At 38.2% G+C, this 24,243-nt stretch overlaps 1 protein-coding gene across 1 annotated transcript in view; it reads right to left on the reverse strand.

The window, feature by feature from the left end:
• Positions 1 to 24,243, reverse strand: part of spg11 (SPG11 vesicle trafficking associated, spatacsin) — a 32,835-nt gene that overhangs the window by 6,949 nt on the left and 1,643 nt on the right. Inside the window, exons 3-33 of the mRNA XM_053480354.1 lie at positions 23,994 to 24,221; positions 22,151 to 22,349; positions 21,863 to 22,000; positions 21,152 to 21,525; positions 20,827 to 20,972; positions 19,471 to 19,600; positions 17,638 to 17,793; positions 17,268 to 17,434; positions 15,674 to 15,850; positions 15,468 to 15,539; positions 15,140 to 15,267; positions 14,021 to 14,196; positions 13,200 to 13,410; positions 12,506 to 12,715; positions 11,199 to 11,305; positions 10,828 to 10,973; positions 10,446 to 10,610; positions 7,678 to 7,744; positions 7,412 to 7,577; positions 7,066 to 7,274; positions 6,795 to 6,903; positions 6,450 to 6,609; positions 5,122 to 5,394; positions 4,334 to 4,534; positions 4,024 to 4,131; positions 3,018 to 3,186; positions 2,653 to 2,867; positions 2,248 to 2,397; positions 1,526 to 2,066; positions 757 to 902; positions 378 to 582 (exon numbers count right to left, since the gene is read on the reverse strand). Coding sequence (XP_053336329.1) covers positions 378 to 582; positions 757 to 902; positions 1,526 to 2,066; positions 2,248 to 2,397; positions 2,653 to 2,867; positions 3,018 to 3,186; positions 4,024 to 4,131; positions 4,334 to 4,534; positions 5,122 to 5,394; positions 6,450 to 6,609; positions 6,795 to 6,903; positions 7,066 to 7,274; positions 7,412 to 7,577; positions 7,678 to 7,744; positions 10,446 to 10,610; positions 10,828 to 10,973; positions 11,199 to 11,305; positions 12,506 to 12,715; positions 13,200 to 13,410; positions 14,021 to 14,196; positions 15,140 to 15,267; positions 15,468 to 15,539; positions 15,674 to 15,850; positions 17,268 to 17,434; positions 17,638 to 17,793; positions 19,471 to 19,600; positions 20,827 to 20,972; positions 21,152 to 21,525; positions 21,863 to 22,000; positions 22,151 to 22,349; positions 23,994 to 24,221 — 5,649 coding nt within the window. The remainder of the gene's footprint in view (positions 1 to 377; positions 583 to 756; positions 903 to 1,525; positions 2,067 to 2,247; positions 2,398 to 2,652; positions 2,868 to 3,017; positions 3,187 to 4,023; positions 4,132 to 4,333; positions 4,535 to 5,121; positions 5,395 to 6,449; positions 6,610 to 6,794; positions 6,904 to 7,065; positions 7,275 to 7,411; positions 7,578 to 7,677; positions 7,745 to 10,445; positions 10,611 to 10,827; positions 10,974 to 11,198; positions 11,306 to 12,505; positions 12,716 to 13,199; positions 13,411 to 14,020; positions 14,197 to 15,139; positions 15,268 to 15,467; positions 15,540 to 15,673; positions 15,851 to 17,267; positions 17,435 to 17,637; positions 17,794 to 19,470; positions 19,601 to 20,826; positions 20,973 to 21,151; positions 21,526 to 21,862; positions 22,001 to 22,150; positions 22,350 to 23,993; positions 24,222 to 24,243) is intronic.

Below are 24,243 nucleotides of genomic sequence, written 5' to 3' on the forward strand. Positions count from 1 at the left end.
GTGCTCTTTTAAATTACATTCTTATAAAGCTGATATTACAATGCAATCTTTTGCATTTTTATTTCAATTATACATCATGGCAAAGAGCAGCAGGAAAGGGAAACAGCAACAAAAATCTGAATGCTCAAATGATTTTAAATGTTGCATTATGAAATTGAATTTGACAATTTAAGATCAAAATTTGAAATATTATTATTTTTAAAAGAATTTTCAACCCTGTAGATTTATATTAAATGTAGACCTAAATCATTTATATTAAGAGCTGATCTACAAGCTTGTCTCGTTATGCATTACTTGAAAGGAAACTCCAAAGCAACTTAAAAATATGTGTTTAAAAAAACTGAAAAATAAAGAAGAGACCTATTCTTCTTAGTTACCTGTCTCTCTGTCCTGTGAGGCAGCCAGCAGTCCATCCAGCACTGCGGAGGTGATGAGCTGTGCTACAGAGTCTGGCTGCAATCCCTGCACGCTAATAAACGCCTGTGCTTTCTTATAGCGCTCAGGCTGCTGAGACAGGAGAACCTTCCGTAGCACTGCCTCCGGCTCTTCAGAGGAGATCTCACTGTAGGAACAACGCAGCTCCTACAGACAACAGAATAAGATACATTTATCTTCTCAATAATTTATGCAGCTGACAATTGTGGAAATCTGGTTTTGGTAATACGATGGCAAAGATCACATCAAGTATTTTATTTTTTTACCTCTAAATAAAACTTTTTTTTTTTTCTGTATAAGTAACAAGTAATTACACTGGACCTTGGAGAGCTCGTAGAGACTGAGGACCTGCTTGCAGTAGCTCTTGCCGTGACGACACTGATCTACTAAAAGCTGAAGCTGGGACAGAGCCTGGTCTTCAGGTGAGGAAACCACCACAAATGAGGACAGACTACCTGTGCTGGAGCCTGATGGGAGAAGAAACAAAGCATCAATCATGGAACAGCAACACCTTACTGAGCAGTACACAGTCTCTAAAAAAATATACACAAGTACAATTTATCATAAGTGTGTATCTGCATGGGAAATCCCTTAATACGTCCCAATTCTTACATTTTCTACTAGCAAGCATTTATTAAAAAAACAAAACAAAAAAAAAACCTAAAGTAGCTAGCAAAAACTTAGCTAAAAAGCTAAACATCATAGGCAGATTATCTTTTTACTACTGTTTTTCTCACCATCCTGCCAAGGCTCCTTACCCATCTCTCACAGCAAGAGAATAGCTTGTAAATAATTTGTACTAAAATACCTTTAGGTTACCCTGAAGTAAACATGAAATATATATATATATATATATATATATATATATATATATATATATATATATATATATATATATACATACACTGTATATACACACACACACACTATGGCACATTTTTGTGATCAAAACATTTCAATATTTTGCCTGTACTCCAGAATTTAGGTGTAGAAACATCTGGCAGGTTTTTCCGGGCCAACACACAAACGATGCTAGTTTTGCATTTTAGTTCCACATGACCCCCCTCCAGTTTAAGCACAAAATCCTTACAGCTGTGCAAGCTTCTTCTCTGCTCTCGGTCAGGGCTGAGAAACTCCTGGAGACCCGGCTGAATTTCTCCACAGGCCAAACCACGGCACTGCAACACCAGCCACACATCTCTGTGCTGAAGCTCAAAGTACCGACACACACGGCTCGCTTCATGAACACTTCCCTCGTCCAACAGCTGACCGATGAGAGTCGACAGAGCCTTTCGCTCCTTCTCCTCCATCAGACAACCTTCCTCGGTCATTGGAAGACCCTCAATGTTCAAGTAAGCTTGATCATCCAGGATGATCATTTTGGAAAAGGAATATTCTTTGAGGAGGCCATCAAAGGCATCTGGTCCAGTGGCTGGAGTGAACAGGCTCTGCTGCTCCAGAGCAGTGGTGAGGACCTTCCGGCGGATGCGCCATTCCCACTGGCGCTTCTCCAGCTCTGCTAATCGTTCTAGTGCAGGGGACTTGTGCTGGCAAAGCCAGTGAGCAGCTAAGGCTAGAAGAAGGCATTGCTCTTGTACCTGAAGTAGCTCTGTCTCTTTCTGCACAGGATCCTGCACAACAAATACAGAACAACAAACATTAAAATCATGGATAAAAAAAAACATTTTGATAAATAAACAGAAATGTAGTTACATACTTGAAAAAAAGTTATGAATATAAATTTGTATAGAAACAAATTTAGAAAGTAAATTCATAAACAATACATTGGAATACAACAGAAAACAATATGACCTCTGTCTGAGAAAGAAAAAACTGGCAAGCAGACTCCGCTCCAATGCAGTTTGCCTTAAATTGCTCTTGACATTTCCTCCAGAAGGCCAGACGAGTCTCCTGTCTTTCCCACTGACGCGTCGCCTTTAACACCTTCAGATCTCTCAAAAGCTTTGAGGGGATACAAAGAAACTGGTAAAGGACACTTGTACATGTCTGTATGTCAGTGTTTAAAGATTAAAAAAACAACCAGAATAACACCCTATTAAAATATAATTACTGAAGTATTAGTCTTCATGAACTTTATTAAGTAGACGTAATATAAGTAAAGAAAAAAACACTAGCACTTTTAATTTGCTGCATATGTAACCAATTAGACGCGCATCAATACAGAACAGAAATTCAATCACATGAATATTCTCCCACCTCGTTTATTATCAGCCGGTCAATGGGCAAGCCTGCCAGCTCAGCCACTTTCCTGGCGTGACAGAAGCAGTCAAGGCCCTGCAGCTCCTCAAGCATTATCTGGCACTCCCTCTGCAGGATCTCAGTGGTATAGTTCTCCAGAAGGCACTGCGTCAGAGGCACTGGTGTGTCAGCCAGGATTTGGCTCAACCGGCTAAGCTTTTTAAAGTCAGGACCTTCAGAAAACAAGCCATGCGTGCTTGTTAAAATCTTAACATTCATTCAACAATTATTTTGCTTCATTTAAGTTAATTTGTTTTTGTTCTATGGACAGTTTAGCACCATACATAGTTGTTCTTGAAGTATGATGCCTCCACAATGCTTACCATTAGATTTAAGCATATGGTCCATATCAGCCAGAAGCTGAAGCAGCCTGCACAACTCATACTGTGTTCCACATTGCTGCAACAGGGTGAGGAGGAGCACAGAGGCTTGGGCTTCAACCCACTGAACGGGAAAACACTCTAATCCTAGGACACTACCACTGTTTCTCAGCTAGAAAGACAGTGAAAAGAATATTTAAAGCACAGAAAAAAAAATTATTCTTAATTGTTAGACTCATTAGGTAAAATTGTATGTAATGTAAAGTTAAAGATTTACAAAAGTTGTAATGTAAAGTGCTTTTTATAGAGAAGATATCCCTGCACTCTTAAAACCACAGCTCCAAATACTTAACAAAACTCTCTGTCTGATCTGCAGCTTTTGTATGACACCAAAACTGAGTTGAGTGCAATTAATTATTTGTGTTTAAACTGCATGTTCCCTGGTTTACCCTCATATACAGCTAATTTATACAAAACCTTTCCCTACTTTGTATAGGTGTGGCAAATGTGAGGAATTAAGGAGACTAGAGCTAAATCTAAGTAAATTTGGAGATTAAAATGATAAAAAAAAAATCTTTTTGAAAGACTTTGAAATGGCATAAAACTGGGAATAAAACAAATACAAATACAAGACATTAAAAAAAAGAATTAAAACGTAAATCTCAATTTAAAAGTAAGTAGACTAAGAGGTCTAGTTAAGGTTTGGACGTACAAGAGAGCAAAATTACTCATGCTCTAGGTCGGAGGGCAGGCATATTTTCTTTACCCTGAAATCATAATGTCAATCATTAGCCAATTGTGAGTTTCTGTGAACTTATTTATGTGGAAGGGGGTGGATAGCACTTTCGTCCAGCATCACGAGACCAAAGACCAAGACCAGCATGATGTCAAAACATCTTTGAAAAGTCTGCCTGCCCAAAGCTTGACAAGGAAAACAATTTACATAACCAGAGGACAGATAAAGAATAAAAACATAAAATGAGGTAGACAGAGATTTTTCCGCCCTTACATTAAGCAGACATTTCTGGAACTCCAGTAACTTCTCCTTTGCCCCTTGATAGTTTATGTAGTCATAGCAGAGCTCGTACATTTGCAACATGTGGATCAGGGGAGATTCCTAGACAAGGAAAAAGAAAGTGAAGTCAGACATAATAAGTGATCCAGGGATTCCAAAGACGATAGATGAAACATTGTCCTAAAATTATATATCATGCTCTTATATATTTAATCTAATAAGCAAAAGAATTTGAAAGATTGAATGGCAGTGGCCCCTACAGGACCTAATGGGAATATGTGTGCAGTATATCAAAGTGCCTAACCCGCTGAAACAGCTGGAAGCCACGAATCAGAGGGCCGATCTTGCACTTTTGTAGGAGAATTTTCCATAGAATTGACAAGTCATGAAGGTTCCACGTGTGGTGGCCAGGATGTTCATTGATATGGGAGGTAGCTTCCTGGGCAATGTCTTCTTCAACAGTGGTCAAGATCCAAACACAAAGGCATTGTATTAGCTCAGCATCCTGTCAATCAAATTAACACAAGATGAGTCAATCAGGCTAAAAGAACTTAAATAAAACTTGATGTAATGTAATCAATTAATAAAAGAATTAATATGTGGCGTTTGCATTTGTCAACGGTGCATAGCTCCAGACACACGTGTTCTGGAGTGAAATGTAGTGAAATGGAAGTTGTGTTGTGCAGTTGATGTTGGAAATGGGTCTCCCTATGGAGGAAAAAGTATTTATAGTAGGGTATTATTTCCGCTCAAACAGAAGGGGTCGTGAATGGGGAGTAATTAATTTCTATACCCACTGAATATATGAAAATTAAGTTAACATAAAACTGTAGCTAGTGTTGGAACATTTACATTTAGGTATTTGGCAGATGCTCTTATCCAGCTCTAAATCACCAAGTATGCTTAGGCATGCAGCTGATAATGACACGAGGTAATAGATAAACATGCACTGGTAAGCTGCATTTCCATTCTGTGCATCCCAAACTCTCCAAATTTGCATTTTAAACAGAAATGTAAAAAAACAACAAACAAAAAAAAACAACTACTGTGTACCACTGTGCACAGTGGAATTTTTTAATACATTTTTCTTACCTTGTGACAAGCAGCCAGGACTGTAAGCGGTGGACTATGCAGTGTAACAGCTTCTACCAGCAGGTACTGCCAGGGGTTCGACTGCTCTTGACTAAGGAACAGGACCTGGAACAGATCCTTTGGGCATTTTGAGCTTTCCTCTTTCATCAGTGAGCTGAGGAAATCTCTCTGCCCTTCTAGGGCTTGTTGAGAGTGCATTAGCTGAAGGTCCTGGAAGGCCAGTAAGAAGTGAGCCCACAAACCTGGGCTAAAACTGGCGGCCAGATATTTAACCTGTTCGAAAGGAACCATTTTCAATTAGGCAAATGTAAAATACAGTGTGAAAAAAATAAATAAAAATACAGTATGTTCCCGACTTATAAGTGAATTACATTCCAGAAGAATGTTCACAAGTTAGATTCGTTTGTAAGTCTGACAAAGTGAGTCTTATACACCTTTGACCCAAATATACAATGTCAAGCATAAAAAAACAAACACACGGGTTTGTTGTTTTGGTTTTCGCTTTACATTCTAGTGAAACTAATTGCGCGGGAATTCCCGGTGACGCAGCGTGGGGTCAGCTGATCTTGTTTAAACGACGCGCTGGCAGACATTGGGGGGAGGACAACGCTACATGCACACTTGAACGGTCACCATCTTGTCTCAGAGCTGTATTAGACTGTGAACACTCTGTCTTGTTGAGGTTTTCCGAAATTAGGATTATTCACCATCAAGACAGCTTTACAGGACAGTCATTTTCGATCATTGTGCTCCCGGACTGATTTATTGAAACCAGTGAGGCCAACTCATTTTCCCCGCAAACATAAACACATACAATATACCAGACTTTATTTTATTAACACATTTTATTAGTTCACTTGCACACTTAAAAAATATTGTATATAATTGTAAATATTGGTGTCTGGTGCACTGCAGTGTCTATTTTTTGTACAATGCATGTGAGCTACTTCTACGATTTGTTCGAATTTAAGAACATATGTAGATCCGCGTTCTGTTAGTATCCCCGGAAATTTATTCAAACTTGAATATTTGTCGGTAAACAAAATGTGACAAAACTTGAGTTCATTTAGTTCTAATATTATATTCTGAACTGCCTTGTCCTGGTCAGGGTCACACTGGATCCAGATCCTACACTAGGAACATTGGGTGTGCAATAAAAATACATTTGGAGGGCTTCATTTACAGGCTCTCTTGCGCGCTTACGCACGCTGACTGACATCCCTAATGTTGGAGTCTCTCAGCTTCCCTGTATTCAACTCAAATTATGCATAACAAGAAAGATTTTGACTTTTTAATCCTGCATATAATTTGTATTAACTGTAAGGCACCTGTTGTAAAGGGTAGTGGTGGATCTGAACAAACAGCAGGAAGTTAAGCCACTGTCCATCGTTGGCACAGTCCTGTAGGTACTGCGTAGTTAGGGGCAGATCATGAAGATGGCAAAACTGAACAGGGAGAGCCCACTCCTGTCCTGCCTCATATGAAGACCTTAAACATGATTAAAGAAAAACTTGACTCAATTGAGTGTTACCTAGATAGTCCAACTAATAAAAGACTCAAGCGTGTTTGTTAAACATTTTCTGTACATGACAAAGTTGATTAATAACAAAAACCTTACATTCCATCAATGCAACATCAATAGAGATTTAAATAAATTAAAAAGACTGTCAAACCTGCTGATTCCTCTGCTCTCCACACCATCCCTCACGGCTCCCTCCAGGTGCAACAATAATTCCTCTAGAGTCTGTCTCTCACTTGCCACCATCTTATTCACCTTGTCCACTGAAGAAAGAAAAGAGGGCAACAATTAGAAAGACATTAGATTACATTTAAACCTATGCCTTCTCACAAAAATGCATATAGACGTAAACATACACACACCACAAACAAAATGCATACACTCACTCCCAGAAAATTTCCCAGGGTAATTTTTCTTTGCCTTACCTAAAGACTGTTTAAGTGAGGCCATGCTGCTGTCCTCACAGTTCTGGCTCCAAAGCCTGAGGATAAGGTTGAGAGCCTTAAGGTCGACCCTCAATTTTAGACTGCATACACCCAATAACTCAAAGAAGCACACGCAGGCTGCAGCTATAGATGAAGAGCTGAAATTTAGAAGGCCGAGAGAGTAAGCCTGTTCCACTGCCCGACTCATCCTGGAGAATAATAATAATAAAAAAAGAACATCTTACTGTGAATACAAGATCATTGTATCATTCCTCAGCTTGTAAATAATAAAATTAAATGATGTATATAAGAAACCAGCATGTCAACAATCATAAAGAATGCTCACTGTAGCTTGGCATTGGTGGAGTCGGCCAGATGCTGAATAATGAAAATTCCATATGCAAAGGAAGGTCTGCCGTGTTGGAGATAGTATAAAAAGTCTAGATTCTCAATGAGTGCATATTTATTAACCAAGTGGGGGCTGGAGAAATGAGGAAGCTCTGCTGATGTTTCTATAGAAAGATTGGATCATTAGAGATAAAAATGTTATGTAAGTGACCAAAAAAGTTGTTTTAAACCTTTCTAAGCAGTGCATGAAACTGAAATGTCTACCTGCAGTGCCGAGTGTGTTGGCAGACTGCCACCCAAACAGTCTAGAGGGATCCAGTGGATGCAATGACTGCACAGAAGAAAAAAGATAATTAAACACTCAGAAAAAAATGTCATCCTTCTTCAATTTAACAATGACAAAAACTCTTCTGATTTTCACTCAGTGTTTAGTATGACTAATTGATCATCAAACTTAAACTTCTTATACAGCATCTCATTACTCTTGAAGCAGTTGGCCACAACCACTGCAACATTTGATTTACTTCTTGATTTTAAATAATGAACTGTCATATGTTTGTATAACTGTAATTACAGACACTTGACTTGACGGGATCATGCAACTGTTGCAGTTTTGTTAGCTGCACATCAATGATAAGAATCTCTCGTTCCACCACATCCCAAGGGTGCTCTCTTGGATTAAGATCTATTGACGCTGGAGGCCATTTGAGGTCAGTGAACTCATTGTCATGATCAAGAAAACCAGGTTAAGATGATTTTAGCTTTGGGACATTGTGCGTTATCCTGCGGTCATAAAGGGATTATGCATTAATTAATAAGGATAAAGGTCATAAGCATTTCACTGCATATCGTACTGTGTGTGACTGTGTATGTGACAAATATTGGATTTGGACAAATCCTAATTTTAATTTGGATTTGGATAGACATGGTCAGGAAAAAATTACACCAGCAGCAGCCTGAACTGTTGGTTCAGTTATTGGTTCATTTGTTAATGGCAAATTCTGACCCGAGCATTTAAACACAGAAATTGCATCAGAAACTAAGACTCATCAGACCAGGCAATGTTTTTGTTCAATCAATTAATGTCCAAATCTGGTCAGCTCATGCAAATTGTAACTTTTTTTCTGTGGTTTCCTGTTTTTAGCTGACAGGGTGGGCTCCTGGTGTGAACTTTCACAGTTGCCCATCTACTTCAAGGTTCAACGTGTGGTGCATTTGGAGATATATGGAGTACATGAGAATATCTCGGATGTTATTTAAGTTTCTGTTGCCTTTCTATTAGCTTGAACCAGTCTGGCCATCCTTGCCTTATCTCTATCTTTAAAAGGTTATTTATGCCAAGAGAACTGCTACTCACTGGATATTTTAACTGGACTTTTTCCAGGTGTTTCTCTGTAAACCCTAGAGATAGTTGTGGATAAAAATCCCAGTAGATCAGCAGTTTCAAAAATACTCAGACCAGAAAAACAACCATGTCATATTCAAAGACATTAAAATCACCTTTTATCCCCTCATTCTGATAAACATGTCTGAACGCCCAATGAAATGGCCAGTAAGTGTACAGTATGCATGTGTGCAACAAAGTGCCAACAAAGTGTGTGAAATTTAACCAAGCAGTTATCAAGTTCATTTAAATGTCTGTGAACTGACCTTGAGGCTAGCCCCTTGTGTGGATCTAAGTGTGAACTTAAGCAAAACTTTCCTTTTCTTCAATTGGATCTGTAAAAATTGGTATTTTTCTGACTGTATGTCTGTCTCAAAAATTAATGACTTATCAATTTAATTTTCTCCCAAACAACACATAAAACTCCACCTAAGTAGCATCTTATGGCCTCATAGACTTTGGCCCTTACAGACAAGCTACATTTCAAACAGAATGACAAGACAATCTTAATGAGAACGCAGAAAGGAGCCCTTCAGAAAGTCAGCTTTATCTTAATTAATTTTTCTATCATTAATGACAGCAGAAGTGGAGTCCTAACTTAACCTGCCACACGTTAATAGCTAAGATGTTCATTATCAGCAACGGCTGTCCGGTTCGTTAGCCTCTATCACTAGCCTGAGGGTGAAGCAGCCAAAATTGTAATAAGTACTGTATGTGAGAGTTCAACAAACCTTAGCACAGAACTGATAATTAGACCAGAGCGTGATGTGTGAGAGGAATGCTAATAGTCAGACACTAAATGAAAGCCAACACTGAAAACTGAGCACCGCTTCTCTACCCCATGAGACTGGTCTAATTACTCCAAAACATGATGTATCTCATGAGGTCTTTTTAGAACCTCAGTGAACAGATGGCTCAATTTTGTCCGAGTTTGTCGTGATCCTGTTACTGATTAATTATGGTCTGTCTGTATCCCACTGACAAGGCGATTAGCACTTTTCCACAGAAATGCTAAATGACAGCAGCCATTAATTTCGAACTCTCAGGGTGAAGGATTTTCTTGCTAATTTGATGGAACTTACTTAGACTATTTGTACTTAACATGTTGAAAATGAGCTGTAATTCTGTGGTTGTTTGTTAGACACTATTATAAACTATTATAAATAAAAGAAATGTTAGTTTATTGAACAGAACTCAATCTTTCGATGATCTCTTTACGTTTCATTCATTGGAGGTCTCAGAAAAATGTCCGCATGTCTGTCCACCCACATGTTCAGTAAAAGGAAAGTTATGAGCGGTCATGTGCCAGATTAAAAAACACTTTTCCTATCGATAGCTGGTACTTCAGCTAGTTGATTAATAAATGCACCCACATGAGACATGTTGCCCCAAAAGACTGAATTCCATAGGCATTTAGTTCTCCTACAGAATTTGATTATAAGTTTAGACCCAAAATGACTTTAAAACCAACAATGTTTTCTTCTGGTTCATCATCAGTCCAGAACAATCCCTGCACTAAAGGTGAAAATCACCACTACATAACCATCATTAAATCAATTCACTTTACAGCAACTCAAATGTACTGTATTCTTTTAAATAAAATTTTGTCTTCGGATCCAGACTTTTGGTTCACCCATACTGTATATACCTGCATGAGATGGTATATTGATACATCAGAAACTGAAGTGAATCTTGGGCCAGACTGTGGAAAAAGGGCAGCTTTGAGCTTGGGGTATGCGCTCAGAGCCATCCTCAGGAGCTGTGGGTCCACTCTAGACAAAACGTCCTGACCTTTATCGCCTTCTGTCACCACCTACATAAGCAGACATAGAACCAAAGTTAAGAAGAATAATATCCATCCAGAAGTCCTGAATGCTACCTACAGTACCTTCTTTAAGCTATAAGAAAGATTAATAATAGGGGAAAATAACTAATTAGCAATTTGTATGCAAAGGTATAAATAATTAATGGAAATACCATTTACTTGCATTTTAAATGGTTAGGGCTTAAAGACAATAAAGTGCTCTTACCTTATCAATGCCCCCAGGTGCAAACATTATAGTGGAGAGTGCAAGAAGACTGTGTCCCTCCAGCAGCATGCTGCTAACACTAGCCTGACTGCCAGGTAGCAGCACCTGTGCACTTGTAAGGCTTGCCTGAAACACTAGCTCTGGATCTAAAAACAGGGCAGTTGAAAATTTAATATTAGTTAAAGTCAATCATAGCTGCATAAAAAGTCTTAAGTTATTAGGGACAAGTAATTAAATAATAGGAACCCGAAGATTCCCATCACTGCTTTTTTTCTCTTATAATTTAAAAATGGGTTAGGGTGTTTTTCATACTTTAGGATACTGCTTGTTACAGTAAATGGCAAAATGGCTGTTCTACATTTATTACTTACTTTTGAGATCTCTGGTGATGCTCTGCATTTTGACCATCATCTCAAACCAGGGGTAACTCTCATATAAATCTCTGTCTCCTGCTGCAGGGCAATTACTGGGAGTCAATCTGAATAATAGACAGAAAAATCAGAAAGTTTAGGATAATACTAGCTCAACATTGAAATCAAGTTTATAATTAAACACCACACAAAGGTGAAAGCACATAAATTGGTATCTATTTGTACACTTAAATTGTTTCATGTTGCTTATCATTCTACTGGCTATTTGAACGTACATACAGTACTTGTAAACATACAGTACTGTGCAAAAGTCTTGAATCACCCCTCACAGTTTTAAAGAGCCAGACCTTCTTCTATTTTAATGCAGTCTTGAGGAACAGTTATCCAGGCCTAAAGAAATTAGCTTGGCTCTCTTTTTTTTTGTCCAGTAGCTTTACACGACCAGTTTCAGAGAAATGTTTTTTTGTTTGTTTAGCCACTCTGTGACGTATGAATCATTTAAGCTTAAAAACATTTAACTTAAGGCATGAAGCTGTGAAAAACAGGTGCAGATGATAACAGATGATCAGGCCAGTGATTTATATACTGGTGATGCTAAATACTAAGTGGTGGAAACAGACGAGAGCTTGGGGCAGTGGTGGCTCAGAGGGCTAAGGCACTGAGTTACTGATCGGAAGATCGGCGGTTCGATCCCCAGCTCCACCAGGTTGCCACTGTTGGGCCCTTGAGCAAGGCCCTTAACCCTAACTGATCCAGGGACGCCGTATTATGGCTGACCCTGCGCTCTGACCCCAGTTACACTGGGATATGCGAAGTAGGAATTTCACTGTGCTGTAATGTGTATGTGACAAATAAAGGCTTAACTTAAAAACTTAAAGGGGAAATGAGGTTGCTGCGGAGGTTTATTACATAAAGAGTCAATTTTAAAGTTGTATCTTTAAACACTGTCACAGGACAATTTCTTTCAATTTCTTAAACTTAACCTGTATCATTTAATATAATGAAATTAGACTGACTTTTGAACAGTACTATATACGCACCAGGTTCTGACAGAAACGAAACCATTACCCGCAGTGACTCAATGAGCTTATGCAGAGCATTAAATAGTCAGTGGGATTACAAAATAAGTTGATTTTTCACAGCAACAGGTGAATGTGATAATCTCACAAGGTTGCCAGCAGGCCCCAGGTAAGTCTGTATTTATGCGTTTTCTGTATAGGTATTTTTAAATCATGCTATTTATTTGTACTTAACTGTACAATGAAGTCCAATTAATAAAGTGATAAATATGCAGGTTAGTAAGGTACCTGTAATGCTGTAGGTAGGTATAGAGAAGATAATGTAGGTTGTTCTCCAGACAATGCTGAATAAAGCATGTGTGGAAGTCCTGGCCTTTGGTAGAGTGGAATTGTGGGACAGGAGGGCCACTGTTGTCTTGCATAAGACCTCTCGCTTGACCTAACCGCCACAGCAACTGCTCAAAGTCAGACATCTCTGACTGCACGAACACTTCTTGTCTGTGGAGTACAAAAAGAACAAATAACTTTCTTACCTTTTAAATAAGTGGAATTAAAAGCTGCTAGCAGACTTTACAAAAATGGAAAAAAAAGACCTTAAATGCTAATATCAAAAAATATAAATTAATTTATATATGATCTTCAAAGGTGCAAAAATATTTATTTTTATGATGAAATCATATGTTTACTTTTGGGTTAACTTGGGTTCCTGCATTACCAACAATACTGCTTGACTCCCTGCTGGACTCTAACTCAGGGAAATGATTCAGCAGTGCTTTTGTATTGTTTTATTCTGTTCAGCTCTCTCATCTTCTCATCTGTACACCAGTCAAACAAATTAGGTCCTAAAGCCGTAACATTAACCATCATGCTAGTCATCTCAAAGACTGCTAACCAGCTGACCAAAATATCAGCATTACCTAAAAATATACAAAAAGCAGCTCACATGAAAATTAACTTCTAAATGTTTGTTTTTTATTCTAACCTGGCAAGCATGTCCAGAATTTGGTCTTTCATATAATCACTGCAGTAGGTGTTTCCGTCCACAACTGCAGCAGTGAGTGCAGGCCACTTAGAGACAGCAGAGCTCTCACAGTCTTGTGCGGCTGTGTAAGTCAGCCATGCAGTTATTCTGTCTTGGTCATGGAGGGAGGTGAGGTAAGACCACAGCACAGATGGGTCACAGGAGCCCAACACTAAGACAAGAAAAGGAAACATTAAAGCAATAAAACATCAAAGCAGCTCTTATAACTGATTTATACATATAATATTTTTTTCCATAAGAGAAATGGGCATTTTTTAAAACAAAAAAAATAAAAAAATGTATTCACATCAAATTAGATGTCACACAGAGTTTAGCTCGTAGGTAAACACATAAAGGTGAATGAAGGTGTAAAACTGATTGATATATATTAGAAGACTTCAAGCTCAGTACGGTGATGAGACTCTTAGCTGCATTTAAATGGGGTAAACATTTTAAAGAATGTATGCCAGTGAATGGTGATAACGGCCGAGGTGGCCTGGAACTATTCATTACTAACATTACAGGAATTCGGCACATCCTCTCTACAGTCCTGACTTTGCTCCAAGCCTTTTCCATATGTTTGGGCTATTAAAGGGAATGATATAAAAAAATGATGGCAGTTTTTTATTCTCATAACCTTGTTCTGTCATTCTGCACAATCAAAAGTCCCTGCTTGACCTGAACACCCCTTGGAAATAATGTATTCTCTCCTAAAAGCTCTATTGATGCTGCTTAAATAATGTAATAAATGATCAGTTAGTAACATTTATTCATGCACTCACAGTGGTCTGGGAGTCGTGAGAGCAGCACAGACTGCTGTGTGTCGTTGTCCCAATGCCTGACCCAGTCCAGCCGCACTGAGCCAACCAGGGACTGAATGGAGCAGGACAAGGGTTCATCCAATATCTCCTGCAGCAGGTTTCTGTTCTCAGTTTCCATCTGGCTTCTTTGAAGAACCCTACACAAAGGTGATGCAAGATGGCTTCAGAAGATACATACAACGCTCTAGTTTATTTTATTTTACTCATCTCAACAAACCTACTGGTGTTGACCGGAGACTGGAAATGATCCATGAAATATCAAAACTGCTTTACAATGTGGTTAATGTTTTACTAACTATTCAAGTTTCAAGTTTTATTGTCATATACAGATAACAATGAGGCATCATTACCATAATGAAATTCTTAGACCCGTGTTCCCCCAACTGTACATAAACATATACAGTAAATATAAAAATATAAGAAGAGGAAAAAAAACATTATTTCAAAGGTATATGTATGTGCAAGTAAGCTAATGATAATGTAGTATTTACATATAACAGTGCAAGATGCAATGAAGTATTCTATATAACTTCATGTTTCATCCATTAAGTTATCTCAGTCACAAAGATTAATAGAAAGTTCATGAAAAAGTAGCTTGAATGTAGTAGAATGAAAAGTCGCTTAGAATTTTCTTTTAATATATCATATTTATCAGGTCTTAATCTACTTCTCATTATTAAAATTTATGATTGATTATGGATTTTGTGTTGGTGCCCAAAGCAGAAAATGCGCTATACAGGCAATTTAAATTATTTCACCAATAAAATAAATCTATAGGTTTAGTATATTGTTACTTTTAAAATGCATCTATTTGGGGATAAGCAGGAATAAGGGAATGGCAAAAAAAACCTCACAACATGCTCATATTGTTATTATTTTTAGGTCATGAAAACGCCCCAAAACAACTATAAAAACACTTGATTATATGTACTGTATCTTTGCATATGTGACCCATTATTTTTTTCCTGGGTATTAAAGATTAGGATGTATACCTAAATAATGTGCTAAAACTTGATTTCATGAATTCGACATCCTAGTGTTATTGATGCCCAACCCAAAGGGCATATAAAACTTGCATACCGTTTTTTGTCAAAAGCCTTTGAACATCTTGCTGCTGGTCTGGAGCACAAATTTTCAATCTGCTTAATGAACTCCACTTTTTGTAAGTCATCAGTGGGGAGATGATTAAGTCTTTTCAGCTCCTCTACCTGTTTAATTAGCAAAAAAAAATAATCAGCAAACTGCTTCAATCATTACAAACTCCAAACAGTTAAATGACAAGTTATTTACATTCTATAATTAGAAGCAGGACCTCAGTTTAACTGAAGTTCTATCAACATATGAAAATTATAAGATTTGGCAGCTTTGGTTTGTTATTAATTAAGGACTCACTCACTCACTCACTCACCATAAAGGCCCTAAGGTCACAATCAGCCGTGTACACACAGATATTGTAGAGTTGCTCCTTTACATTAAATCCCTAAAAATTGACAAAGGAAAAGACCGAAAGAGAGGAAAAACACAGACAAGAATGGATGAAAAAAGCATGTAAACCTTCAAATAGCTTTTTAAAAGTGTGTACATGTACATGTCATGGTTGTTGCAGTTGTGTACCATGTTAGTGAACAGTGTTGTAGCCTGCTGCAGGTCTCGGTGTGTAAGACACGTGAATGCCAGTCTCAAGCCAGTTTTTCTTAGCTCCTCCAGCTTCTGCTCGGGACAGTTGCGCCTGCGCAGATAAGCCTGCGCACGTGGGAGCTCCCTGTTTAAAATGGCACATTGGACAACCTCCTAAAAGATGCACACAATAACACACAACAAGAAACACATAGAAATTAAAACTGACGTTCCAAACAGATTGTGTTGGAAGCATATTGTTTTGCTTCATTGTCTTTCTCTGTAACTAGTCAGAAAGGTGTTATGCTTCCTTGCTAACAAAATGGTATTGTGGTGGCACAATATACATTATATAGATATAAATATGTTGCCCTGTACCTCTTAAAACCTGAACATACTTCATCTGTTTGGATCCTTCTTTTTTTTCCATTTAATTTTTTAGTAAAAACTACCTTTATATAGTTTCTCTATATAATCCACAGCTAAATTAAAGGACCAGGCATTCCACTCGCTGAAACGTTCATGGAAACGACTGCAGTGGGCTCCAAACCACATGGATCATCATGCATGGAAATCTTTCAGAGGTTTTTCCTGCGGCTAAGAATCTTCTGTAAATGTCGATAGTTTTTTACTTGAACCCTCCTCATAAGACTAACTATCTATCTTTTTTTATATAAGACTGTTTTGGGCGTCTTCAAGAACTTTAGTCCACATAGTTTTAGATGTGGCATAACAAAATAGGGAATCACTCTTCAGTGGAACAAAGGAATTGGCTTTAAAACTCAATGCATTCTTATTATGAGGGTTGTTATGTTTAATTTTAAAGTTAGTTATCTGCAACTGTCAGATAACAATTTCTCATTGTCTGAATTCAGCATCTTATTTCCTGCTTCTGTGTTTTATCCTGTGAGTGGCTTTTTTAGGAAAACCTGATTATTTAAAACATGTCACCACCAGCCAGAGAAGCCCGCCATTTAAAGACATTTTACAGGATTATCCTCATCTTGTTGTCATAGCATGCCTGGTATGTCAAACTAGAGTCAATCTAGCAATATGTGCAAGTTCGGCTGTAGCCGTCATTTAGGGTCACTACCCATGTCAATAAAAATGAAAAAATAAGCATATCCTTAATTTGATTAAATCAGGAAAACATTTTTTCTTCACCGTGCCAATCTAATAATGTGTTTGAGTCAGATACTGTTCGAACTAGCACAAGGATTTTCATCCATCTGAATGAAAATTGCATATAGATTGTCTAAAAGTAAATATTTATCAAACAACACAGGTTTACATGCTTAAAATGCAGTTTAGGCTGAATAAACTGAAAGAATTGCATGTATGGGAAATTTAAAGTGGTTTATTCAATTTGCTTTTCCATAGACAAGCTAAGATTAGTGTCAGAACAAACACTAATAAATCTGCCTTTGTCAATTGCCCAATAAAAAAACTAAAATCCGGTTTATAATTACTTCTAATTCAGTCAAGATAAACATCTAATAAGACAGAATTAGAGGCTGCAAAGCGATAGAAACAAAAATTCATAAACACTTTTGTGACCATCACATTCAGGGCAACCTTTAGAGGCCCCTACCTCAACAGAGCGCATTTCCCATTCATCTTCAATGGCAGCACCAGGGACAGTGTCTGAGGAAGTAGGCTCACCCCCTTCTAGCCAGGGGTACCTCCTCAGATAAGTACGCAGTTCAGAGATATAACCATTCAAGATCTTCACACACTCATGCAAGTCAGCATCCAACTCTGTAACAGAAAAATGCAGAACCTGGTCAATGTGCAAAGATTGCACAAGACATACAACATGACAGAACACCTTTTTCACACCTTGAATACCTTTCATATAGCACATATTCTGTCTTTTACACATCAACCATATTGAATGAGTGAGTAAACATTAGTTCATATAAGTCTTAAAGATGTTTGTTAATGAATTGTATGTGTGTTACCTGGAGTGCTGGTCAGGATGACTCGGATTTGTGTGTTAAGGAAGTTTAATGCAATGCTGAGCAGTTGTTCGCAGAACTGCCGACTCTGAGCCTCAGTGTTTGTGTCTCTGATAGCAGATTGAAGCAGATCCAATGCTGGACACAGATCCTGAACATCTTTTCCCAGACATAAGCAATCAATAATGATAAGGCTTAAACAACTATGGTTACTAGTAACAGCTTAGCATGCCAACCAACAACTGAATTTTATACTGAATATCATTCTAAACTACATAACTATATAGTTTAATAATATTTTACATCATTTTTATTATATTTGTATATTATTTAATAACATTTTGGCAAGATGACAAAGAATCAAGGAAACATTGTACAAAATAATGAATGAAAAAACTATATTTATGCACAAAAGAGCAACAAGCAATACACATACACACACACAAGTTAATCTAATTCAATGTCAAAATGCATCACGTCAGTACACAATCTACGTCTTCACTGAGTCTGTCAGCCGAGTGCACAGCTTGCTTCATTTCTCTCTCATTTAACAAGCACAACCCCCTGCACCTCAAAGTACAGCCCAGGTAATCAAATCATCTGTGGTACATTATGATTAGTTTTGTATGCTTAATTATCTGAGTAATTACCATGCTCTTTCCAGTTAAAGCTGTTCATTACTCACAATCAATAGTATGTAGCTCGAGCTGTCAGGACAAATTTCACTGTTTAATACTGTTTATCCAGAACTGACCAGAATTAATTCATTGTTTGAGTTCAATGAATGAATGAACACATACTGAATGTGTGTACATACACACATACACACACACAACGGTTTTTGTTGGGAAAGGGGACAGATTTAGTTAATGGGATTGGTATGTTTTACATTTATGCATTCGGCAGGTGCGCTTATCCAGATTAACTTACAAAAGGTGCTCTGAAGTTTCCATCATTGGATAAATACTTACATTGTGTTAATAGATTTCTAACTAAGTGCCATCAGTCAAACACATTAGTGCAACTAGTCCATGCTTTATATTGTATATTTGAGTCAAATTTGTGTCAAAGGCATACAAGTAGGAGACAACCTGTATGTGTATACTTACATACACACACACACATATACGTACACACACGTACATACACATATGTACGCACACGTGCGCGCACTTCGTTCTGGAAGTGGGCTCGTATTTCAAAACACTCATAAACCAAATAAAAATTTCCCATAAGAAATAATAGGAAATAAATGTATTCGTTCCACAGCCCAAAGAAAAAACAAAAATAATTAATACAAAATATAAAATCAAAATAAAACAAATTAACCTGCACTTTACCCTAAAAAAAAGTAACGGTGTGTGAAACCACAGTGTCAAATTACGCGCAGGCACACACACACAACACACTACCTTTAGTGAGAGAGAGAAGGTGAGTGTGTAAACCGGCACGGCGTGCACGCATGCACGAATATTGATTATATTAGTGGGAGACGTGCACGGAGACCCAGCAGGGGAAACGATTACCCACTTCCGCAGCGCAAGAGAAAAAACATTGGCTCAGTTGTGATCACGTGATGCTCGGCATCAAAACAAGAAGTGCACGCGTAATACATGATACTCGGTACTGGTAAACCAAGACTTGTTCGTTTTTTTAAGTCAAAATTTATTAAAAATCTTTGCTCGTCTTGCGGAACACTTGCAAACCGCATTATTCGCAATCCGAGGTTTTACTGTAATGAAGTTAAAAGATTTAAGCACATTTATTCACAGCCCTTAATAACTCGTTCATTCTGAATTAACAAAACAAAATAAATAAAAGACCATAAAAGCTTACTTTGCAGCTGCATCTGTGTTGAGGTTGGTGACAGATCAGGCAGACTATAGTTTGTGGGTGGGCAGAGAATGTTCTCCTTACTCTTCAGGAAGAAATCCACCATGTCCAGCTGCCGGTTCTTTAGTCCAGCCTAAAAAAAAAAGATAGACATTTATTGCTTTATACTACTGTTTATTGTTATGATGCCAAATTTTACGAGTCTTCCATGGAAGACATGTGTTGCCTGCTGACTGAACATGCTACTTCTAAAAATTAAATGGCTGGTGCACATCTCCACCTTCCTAATAAAGGTTCCCATGAATGGTTTAAGAGGAGTTAGAATACAATTTTGTTTTAACAAAAAGTAAAATACTATTGATTTGTGTTCAAACACAAACCTTTAATATGTACAGTGGAACCTTGGATTGCTAGTAACTTATTCTGTGAGTGGTTTGCAAGACGAGCAAAATTTTAAAATAAAGTTTAACTTCATAAACGAGCGAGGGCTCAATAAACAAGTAGTACGCATGTGCTTTGGGCCATGCACTATGTCTATGTCACGTGATCACAACTGAGCGAATGGTTCTTCTCTCTCGTGTGCTGTGGGATTGTGGATAATCGTCTCCCATGCTCAGTCTCAGTGCGTCACTTGTACAAGTCACATTTGTGTGCATGTGTACTGTTTATTATAACATTGTGACCATGTGTGTGTGCGCGCGCGCATAAAGCAAACACAAGTGTCATTAGAGAGGTTCCTTGTTAAAGATTCAGATTCTTTTTCTGTCAGAGAGCAGAGATTCAATTAATGTGTGCGCACGTGCGAATGTCATTAGAGAGGTTCCTTGTTATAGTTTCCTGATGGAGCACTGTTTCCGTTAGTGTGTGTGAGTGAGTGTGCGTGTGTATGTGAAAGTTGTCCTACACATTAGCCCCCTCCCTTCTCTCTTTTTTTAAAGGAGGGAGGGGCTACTGTGTAAAACAAGAGGAGGGAAGGAAGAAGCGCAAGTCGTACTACACAATTGCCCTCTCCCTCCACTCATCTTACTACAGATTCAACGCTTGTACGCATGCACAGATACACACTAATGAAAACACTGCTCTACCGGGATTCTTTTCAAAGGTAATTTGTTTTATTTTTACTTTATATTTTGTATTAATTATTTTATATGAACATTTTGAGTTGTGAAATGAATCATGGGAGCTTCCATTATTTCTTATGAGGGAATTTACTTTAATATACGACTTTTTGATATATAACCACAGTTCCTGAAAGAATTATGCTCACAATCCTGGTTTTAACTGTATTGCTAAAATTATATTGATACATTTGTAAATTTACGTATATTTCTATGGCATAAATGAGGTTATAAAGTGCACCTGGAGGGAATGGATTGGCATTGAACAGAGTCCCCAAGCATTAAGATGGCACAGTGAGTCTACCACACCAGCACTACCAAACACCATCAATCTATTCAGCAGCTCCTCCTGAGTAACCGAGAATAGCACCAGAGACATTCCTGATGCTAAAACACACAAAACACAAACACATAACAAACTACAGTACAGTCATAGTCATACAACAGTAAGCTGAAAACAAATGGGATTTGAATGAATCATTGGTAACAGCAGTTGGGGCAGCACTTCATGACTAAACAGCATTTATCTGGCAAATACATGTAAAATAGTCAAGTTAAAGGTTCACCTTTCAGAATCAGAGAGAGGTGTTCCTCTTCTGACCAGCAAACAGGCAATGCTGGCGCATCAATGCAATGACATGTAACAACCCGAGTCTGAAAGTCCCAGTAGACAAGGGTTGTGCTGCTGTTCCCAGGTGAGGTAAAGCTAAGCACTGCTGAAAATTCTGAGACAATCAGCTGGGTCGGTGTGGTCTGTTCAGGCAGACTTAAAGACATTACAGCACCCCCAGGTGATACAGCGGACTGACTGAGCTTGGTGGTGGCCGCTGCTTGCTGGCACTCGGAGCGAGGGAGGTCTTTGTACCATGGCAGCCGTAGAGCTGAAGAAACTGGAGCTTTAGCTTGCTTATAGAGCAATGCCAGCCTTGCCTCCCATGAGCTGTACACAAACGGTTAAGATGTAAGCCATGGCTATAATTACATAGTAGTTATAGCCCATGTCAGACACATCAATGAACATTTATTTATCAGAAAAATCTACGTCTTTTTTTTAAATAAAGCATCTTAAAGTTTTATTAAAAAAATTAAAAGGGGTAAGGAAATAAAAAGGAAAAATATATGTCTCTGTTTTTATCCAGTTGGGGATAAATCAGATGATCAGCACTAACAAACAATTACAACATTAAAGTGGCACTAAATACCAAATCTGATACCAAATTCTGAGTCGTTTAAAAGAAGGGAAAAAAGCAGAAAATAAAGGTATGTAGGCGCCTTACTGATCGGTTTGGAAGTGGGTACCCAGTACAGACTGACTGTAGGTTGAGTTAGCAATGCTGTCCTGATCACAAGGTTTTGTTGGTATGAGAGGAAGTGGTCTGGGATCCTGCCGACAGTGCAAGTGATTTATGTGAAGCCTGTAAAAAAACAAAGCCATGATGAAGAAATTGAATACAAACTCAGCATACGTTCACATTGTCATCAAAAATATATGGCAAGAGCAGTCTGTCCCCTAAAAAATAACATGGAACACAAGCAAGTGTTATGCAACTGACTGATAAACAAACCTGAAATAATCATTGAGGTCAACTGCCAGTGCTTGGTTCAGGCTGGTGGCAACCACGGCTGTGCTGAGGTCTTGTGAGATTTGGAGAAGGCAGAAAGAAGAGAGGGAATCCGCAAGGTCAGCATCTCTCTGTCCTGATATGTAGTAAGCAGGGAGCTCCACTGTAGCAAGGTGCTTCCCATCTGCACTGTCAACCACGTCTGATAGACACTGTTAAGGAGAAGGACCAACTGAACAACATGTGAGTGTTTTTCCCGAAATGAAATATAAATTGCAGACTCAGAACTTCCATTTCAAAGTATTTGTTAATCTAGAAAATCCAGAATCCTGGAACACACACAAATTTTACTAGATACAAGAGAGTTTCTATTTTTATTTATAAATAAAACGTGCTCAATAAATGTTGAGCACAGAATAAATTCAAAAGTCAGCACCATAGACTGTAAAAAATAGGTTTGTTGAAAAGCATCTCTGAAGTTCAACTGTGCGATCTTTGATCATCATCTTGGTAAGAACTCCATAAATGGGCAAATAGTGGGGCGAATGAAGCGTTACTGTTGGTTAGAACACACCTACTGACTTTAGTTACCCCAAGCTAGGCAGTTTAGCCAAAACAATAATTTATATGCTAACATTACTTTGCATTTGACTGAACTCCATCATACACATGTCCCATACACTCCTATATTTCTTGTGGTAAGTTTAACTACAACAATCACAGTTAGCTGGTTAGCAAAAGAGAGGCATAGCAGACAATCACTAATTATGCATAAGTTTATATTTTAAGGCTTAAAATTATTTTAATTGATGAATAACATAATTCTCCCCATATAGTTGTAATGAATGGAAAATCTTTGTACCAGACTGTAAACATGCTTATTTCTGTTAAAGGTGGGCATTTTAAACGGAGAATATTTAAGGGATTGAGTAACAGACTTTGAGTCAGTCTCTGGTGGTCATCCGAGGAATTACATATTTTAGCTTGACCTGCACTTTCGGTTTAACCTCACTTGTCAGAGCTGGAGGTTAGCGCTATTCAGACATGTACACAGTGTAACATGGTGCTCAACTGCCTCCGTATTTACGCTGGTATTTCACCACATGGATAAGCAGGGAATGACAGCAGGATACACACAGCAGCCATACACAGGATGGCTGATGTGCGTATGTTCAGACCCCCTTCATCATTTACATGGGACAGCGATAGGATGAGATATAACATCAGTAATTTACATTCTATAGCACAGCTATAAAATTGACTGGTATCAGACACAGCAGTGAAACTGAGACACATTTTGTTCTTATTGGGCATGTTATTAGAAATAGAGTTTCAGGAGCAGTGTTTTAGTTCATCCCAAAGGTGTTTAGTGGTGTAGAGGAGGTCAGGGCTCTGTGCAGGAAAGTTGAGTTCTTCCACTGCAATCATGGCAAGCCATAGAGCATGTTTTGTACAAAGGGGCATTGTCATGCTGAGACAAGTTTGTTCTTCTAATTTCCAGAGAAAAGAAAGTCCTAAATTCTTTAGCATACACCGACATCTTAAGCTATTATATGCTTTAGTTGATTGGGGAAAGCCCACATATTTCTGTGATGGTCAGGTGTCTACTTGATTACAAACGTGAAGGAGATGTAATCGGTTACAAATCAGGTAAGATAGGTTTACCTAATAATAAGGAAAACTTCAAAGCACTTTTTGTAAACCGCTCGGGATAAAAGCATCTGCCAAATATCTAAATGTAAATGTAATAATAAGCATGTTAGGGTCACTTTAGTAAAACCCATTTCTCTGACTTGTATGTTAGTATGTAACATCTTCTCAACGTTTCTGTTGATAAAAAGGATACATATGAATCCAATGCTCGTTAGCATGAACAGAATGCCTTTGCAGAGCTGGTAATCAGTAAACATTTCATGAGTTTCAGAAGGCAGGCTGAGGACACAGGAGGACAGCAGCTCTGGCTCAGCAGAGCCCTCCTTCCACCAAAGATGTACAAGGACATGTCCATTCAGAAGGAGGTAACAGCAGCCATCAACAAATGACAGCAGATTCATAGAGAACAGTGCACTGGCATCTGAAACAGCAATGATGATTGG

This window comes from Clarias gariepinus, chromosome 2 (genome assembly GCF_024256425.1).
Source record: "Clarias gariepinus isolate MV-2021 ecotype Netherlands chromosome 2, CGAR_prim_01v2, whole genome shotgun sequence".
Taxonomy (NCBI): domain Eukaryota; kingdom Metazoa; phylum Chordata; class Actinopteri; order Siluriformes; family Clariidae; genus Clarias; species Clarias gariepinus.